General features: G+C 51.1%; 1 protein-coding gene across 2 annotated transcripts in view; it reads left to right on the top strand.

Annotated features, from left to right (window-relative positions):
• The first annotated feature begins 4,526 nt into the window (after positions 1 to 4,526).
• The window catches only part of VAT1L (vesicle amine transport 1 like), a 91,861-nt gene continuing 90,387 nt past the window's right edge, over positions 4,527 to 6,000 (top strand). The window contains exon 1 of one of the 2 annotated variants that reach the window (XM_039910487.1): positions 4,527 to 4,840. In XM_039910487.1, the coding sequence (XP_039766421.1) occupies positions 4,605 to 4,840 (236 nt within the window). In that variant the 5' untranslated portion in view covers positions 4,527 to 4,604. The remainder of the gene's footprint in view (positions 4,841 to 6,000) is intronic. The other variant, XM_029053110.2, reaches the window with a different exon arrangement.

Here is a 6,000-nt window from a genome sequence, read left to right as displayed (position 1 = left end):
GGACAGCCCTGTTCTAATAATAATAATAATCGTGGTATTTGTTAAGCGCTTACTATGTGCCAGGTGCTGTCCTAAGCGCTGGAGTAGATACAAGGTAATTGGATTGGACAGAGTTCCTGACCCACACAGGGCCCGCAGTCTTAATCTCCATTTTACAGAAGAGGTAACTGAGGCACAGAGAAGCAAAGTGACTTGCCCAAGGTCACACAGCAGACAAGAGACAGAGCCGGAATTAGAATCCAGGTCCTTCTGACTCCTAGGCCCGTGCTCTATCCACAGGCCATGGGTCCAACTGCCACTTGTCTGTTGTGTGACCTTGGGCAAGTCACTTTGCTTCTCTGTGCCTCAGTTACCTCATGTCTGCACATTGGGTGACTCTCCTGCTAAGGTGAAAAGTTTTCAAAGAATCCTACTGTTGCTGAGTGTCACCTTCACCGGATAATGAAACCTCCATAAAAGCTCATTCATTGTTCAAACTCCACTGGTCCACAATTCCCCATCATTTAAAGAGTCCGGTGGTCTGTTTCAATCTATGAATGCTGCTTATTTATTCACCCCTTTATTCATCCATTTCATCTTTCTGTGCTCTTGCTATTTCCAGTCGTATCTTTCTTCCTCCTGCTCCCACTAGTTATAGCAATAATGATAATAATAATGTATTGATGTATGTCAGTACATTATGTATGTATTAATACCTAAATAGCATATGTCGGCCTGATTCCCCCATTAGTACAATCATAAAATCCTTGTGGGCAAGACTGTGTCTTTTGCTGTTCTCTCTCCAGCACTTAATACAGTGCTCTGCCTACGGTCTTGCTTTATGTCATCCATTCGTCTCCGACCCGTAGCGACGCCATGGACACATCTCTCCCAGAACGCCCCACCTCCAGCTGCAATCATTCCGGTAATATATCCATAGAATTTTCTTGGTAAAAATCCAGAAGTGGTTTACCATTGCCACCTTCCGTGCAGTAAATTTGAGTCTTTCCACTCGCGTATCTCCCACGCCACTGCTGCCCCGTACAGGTGAGTTTTGACTAGTAGCAGATGGCCTTCCACTCACTAGCCACTGCCCAAGCCAGGAATGGAATGGATGTGCCTCTGCTTGACTACTCTGCTTTCCCCGTTAGAGTACTGGAAACTCTCCAGGTGTGACCCTGAGAGGGGCTGCATATGGTAGGTGCTCTATAAATGACATCGATTGATTAGGGGAAGAGGAAGAGAATCACAGCACTTGTTCCCTGTGAGCATTTTTCTAACTACAGGCCTACCCTCTGACCCAGCTGTAAGGTGGCTCTCAAAAATGAGGAGGTATCAAATAATAATGGCTGTATACCCCAAGTGGTATGCATCGGGGGGGCTGTGACTTGGAATAAAGTATCAAACCATATGCTGACAGTATCTCCCCCTCTAGACTCTAAGCTCAATGTGGGCAGGGAATGTGTCTGTTATATTGTTATCCTATACTCTCCAAAGTGCTTAGTACAGTGCTCTGCACACAGTAAGCACTCAGTAAACCTGACTGACCGATGGACAGTATCTCTGAGTTGTACGTAACAGGGGTGTCTGTACACTGGGGTATGCCTACAGATAAAGATAAGTCGATCGAGGATATTTTTTGAGCTCTCGGTAGAGTATGATACAATAGAGTTGATAAACCCATTCCCTGCCCTCAAGGAACTTGCAGTATACTGGGGGGGGGGGGGGGGAGACAGACATTAGAACAGCCCAAAAGACAGATGTGAAGACGAAGAAAGAGAAAATGTCAAAGCAGTGGAGACATTTAGAAAGGTTAGCACACAAGAGTCCCAAACACATCTATTGATACTTGCCCAAATACATACCCACAATATTGCATTTTTTGGAAACGTTTCAGACATTTTACCAATTCAAACCCATCACCCCCACATCTTTGGTCTAAATTGGAAAAGTCTTACTGTATCAGTCTAATTTCATTTTTGCACATTTCTCATGGAAGGACTGCAATAGGCATTGAGTCTGGGAGGGAGAGATAGCGGAGGGATCGTGTTCTTATGTCTGCCTCTCGATTGGCCCAGGAACCTCAAATGACAGCTGCTGCCAGGGCACCCTGGAAATTGCCCAGAGGACAGCCAGGGTTTCAGCAGAATATTGGGATTAGGGGGTCAGGACAAAGCACGATCTCCACCGATGTTAGGTGTGTGCTTAACAGTGTGTGCACATCCTGTGAAGATTTGGTATAAAAACAGATTTGTCATCTGAAAAACAATCTTCGAAAATCATGCTTCTCCCAGACAGATACAACTAAAGTGCCAGAAGAAAGTGAAATCTTCAGCCAGGCAGCTAGGATGTGGCTAAATTCTCTTGCAAACTGCCAAATGTGCTTGGGAATGTGTTTCTGAAGTGTCTAGAGAACTGTTAAATGGAGATCTACACAAATTTGGAATTACCTGTATCTTAGATGGCATTTTCATTGAGGTTTCTGGTCTTCCATTTCGTGTCCATGAATTCCTGGAATCACTTCCTCTTGGAATAAATTCCATCTCATTGGTAGTTTCTACACTGAGAATGTTTTGCAAAACCCCCCAGAGAATGCACTGTTTTCCACACAAATAGAGGGACGGTTGTTCAGTTCGCCTCGGGTAGAAACAATTGCAAAGCAATTTTCTCACTAGAAAATGTATTTCTCTCAAAAACGTGAAGTGGACCCTGGGCCTCAGCAATGAGCAGCAGCTGCACCTGGCAGAAACCGAGAGATTCTTCAGTGTTTAATCTCGTAAATGTGGCCAGAGTCGGTGTGGATGGATCCGGGTCCCACTGGATTGTTTTTCTACTCATTGTCCCTTCTGGCCCCATCCCCTCCAGTTGACGTTGAATCTCTTGGCCGATTCCACTCTTTGGTTCCTTCCACCTGCCCTCCTAATTGCCGTTAAAGAGAAACTCCTCAGTCATCAGGACAGGTTTGGTTATGGCAGGGGACTCTTTCAAGAAGTCAAGAGTGCTGAAATGTTACCCGGGTGCCCGAGGAGGGGAGATCTTGCTGCTAAATCCCAATTTCCTTGTGCCGCCCCTCGAAACACCCATTCCGGGGCTCCCTTGGGGAGATTTTCTCCATGCGAATTGATGGGAGGTTCAGTCAACCCCACATGAGATCTGTGGAGTAAGATGCAAGATTCAAGCGCTTAGTAATAATAAATAACAATGTAGGTATTTGTTAAGCGCTTACTATGTGCAGAGCACTGTTCTAAACGCTGGGGTAGATGCAGGGTAACCAGGTTGTCCCACGTGAGGCTCACAGTTAATCCGCATTTTACAGATGAGGTAACTGAGGCACAGAGAAGTTAAGTGACTTGCCCACAGTCACACACCTGACAAGTGGCAGAGCCGGGATTCGAGCCCATGACCTCTGCCTCCCATGCCCGGGCTCTTCCCACTGAGCCACACACGCTGCTTAGTACAGTGCTCTATACACAGTTAAGTGCTCAATAAATATGATTGAATGAAGATCCAGTGCTGAAGTTCTTCTCAGGAGTCAGGATGATGATGATGCTCACTGTGGACAGGGAATGTGTCTACCAACCCCGTGATAGCCTACTCTCCCGAGCGCTTAGTACAGTGCTCTGCACACAGTAAGCGCTCAATAAATATGACTGTTCGATCGATTGATGATGGGATTCGCTAAGCGCCTCCTAGGTGTGAAGCACTGTCCTGAGAGCTGGGATCGCTAACCAGCTCGGACACAGTGCCTTGTCTGCCAGTGTCAGCGGGAGGAGAGCAGGTATTGATGTTTAGGCTGTGAGCCCGTTACTGGGCAGGGATCGTCTCTATCTGTTGCCGAAATGTACATTTCAAGCGCTTAGTACCGTGCTCTGCACATAAATACGATTGAATGGATGAATGAATTTCCCTCCCCCTGTTTCCCCCCTGCCCCCCCAGTTGAGGAAACAGAGGCACAGAGAAGTAGAGCGCTCTGCCCGCGGACACACAGCGGGCAAGTGGCGGAGCCCTAATGGGAACCCAGGTCCCCCGACGCCGAGGCCGAGGGCCGTGTGCCTGTGGGGATGGAGCCAGCCCGTTTCTGGACAGGGATCGTCTCTCTCCGTTGCCGACTCGTCCACCCCAAGCGCTCAGTGCAGTGCCCTGCACATAGCAAGCGCTCGATGAACCCTACTGAATGAACGGAGTCTCCCGTTCTGCTCTGCTGTCCGTCTCCCCCGTTTAGACCGTGAGCCCGTCATTGGGCAGGGATTGGGCAGGTGCCGACTCGTCCATCCCGAGCGCTCTGGGCAGTGCCCCGCACACAGTAAGCGCTCGATCAATCCGATTGAATGAATGAATGAATGAATGAATTAATGGATGGATGAATGGATGAATGATGGAACGACCGAAGGTGGGGTGGGCGGCGGACGGGGCGCGACGGTAGCGATTGGGGTGCGCGACTGCTCCGGGCGTTACGGGAGCGGCGGCCCCGCCCCCCCGGCGGGCGGCTCGGCCAATGGGCGTCCGACCCGGCGCGAGCATCCCTCGCCGCGCCCGGCCCCCGCCCGCCCAGTCCGGCCGGCCCCGCCGAAGAGGCCGCTCCCGTGGCCAGTCCGCTCGCCGGCTTGGTGGTCGACCCCAGCCCCATGGCGCAGGGTGGAGCCGCGGCGCGGGCCGAGGAGACGACGCTGATGATGGAGGGGGCGGCCGGCGGGTTGGGAGCTCGGGAAGCCGGCGAAGGCGGCGGGTCCCGCTCGGCGGGCGCCGGGGAGATGCGGGCCGTGCTGCTGGCCGGCTTCGGCGGGCTCAGCAAGCTGCGAGTGGCCCGGAGGGTCATGCCCGAACCGCAGGACGGGGAACTGAAGATCCGCATCAAAGCCTGGTCCAGTATCGCCCCTCTCCCGCTGACCCCCGAGTCCGAGGCCCCGGCCGTGGGCGGGAAGGGGTGGGGGGTCCCTTCGTAGCCCCCGGGACCTCCTCACCCGCCCTCTCCCCATCCTTTCCCCATCCGCTCCCTCCGCCCGGCCCGTCTCCCTCCCTCCCTCTGTCTCCGCCGGCATCTGGGGCGGGGGGCGGAGGTGGGGGAGATGGAGGGCATCGGGTCGGTTCCGACACGGGGAAAAAGGCAAACCGCCGCCCCCCCGCCCCCAGTTCGGATCCGTTTTCAAACCCGGCCCGAAACGTGCAGAGAGGAGTCTCTCCTGCCCCCCCCCCATTATTATTATTATTATTAAAAGGGCCGGAGCCATCGGATGGTGGCTTCTCTGTTCTTTGAGAGGAGGGATTTGAAGATGGGGGGCGGGGGGTCGGTGGACGTGGAGCCAGGTTGCTGGGTGATTATTTCAATTCCAGTTCTGGATTGGTGTCTTACGGCTACTTAGTGGAAGGAAAACGGGGCCACGATGTGATGTGAAATCGCATTTTCAAATATCGTTTCCAACCTTTAGGAATTGTGCTTTTCCTCGGGCTCAGAACTTTTCCTGCGTGAAAAATGCCAAGGAGGAACTCTCCATGGCAGTACGTGATCTTATCTGAAAAAAAAAAAAAGATGCAGTCCGTTATTTCATTGCGATCTCCCCTCTCTGACTCACTCCGGAACGGCATACGCTCCGACAGACTAGATTTCCCCCAGAGACTTGGATTTGCTGCTTGCCTTCCCATTTTAATCCAACAGAGCTCTGCCGGAATGCCATGGCTTTCTTTCTACTCTGTATTCCTATTAGGGAAGTGAGGGTGAACCTCTAAGTATCCTTTACAAAACTTGGTTTGTTAGAATAAGCCTGAGGCCAAAGCAAAGTCCCTGCCATTGAAAACCCCATCGCGCTCCCCAAAATGACATAAACTCCGATGGATTTTCCGACTTTCTCTTTGGAGTGCAGGCAAAGAGTAGTTCCGATTGATTTTATTTTGCTAATGCCGCGTGTGATGTTTGAAGTGTTTTTTGTTTGTTTTTAAAGGGACTGCTTTTGGGAAGACGACTATTTGGCTGATAGAGAACAGATAGAGAAGTCTCTCTCTCTCTCTCTCTCTCTGTGTGTGTGT

This window comes from Ornithorhynchus anatinus, chromosome X2 (assembly GCF_004115215.2).
Source record: "Ornithorhynchus anatinus isolate Pmale09 chromosome X2, mOrnAna1.pri.v4, whole genome shotgun sequence".
Lineage (NCBI taxonomy): Eukaryota > Metazoa > Chordata > Mammalia > Monotremata > Ornithorhynchidae > Ornithorhynchus > Ornithorhynchus anatinus.
This window is presented reverse-complemented; position numbering and strand designations above follow the sequence as displayed.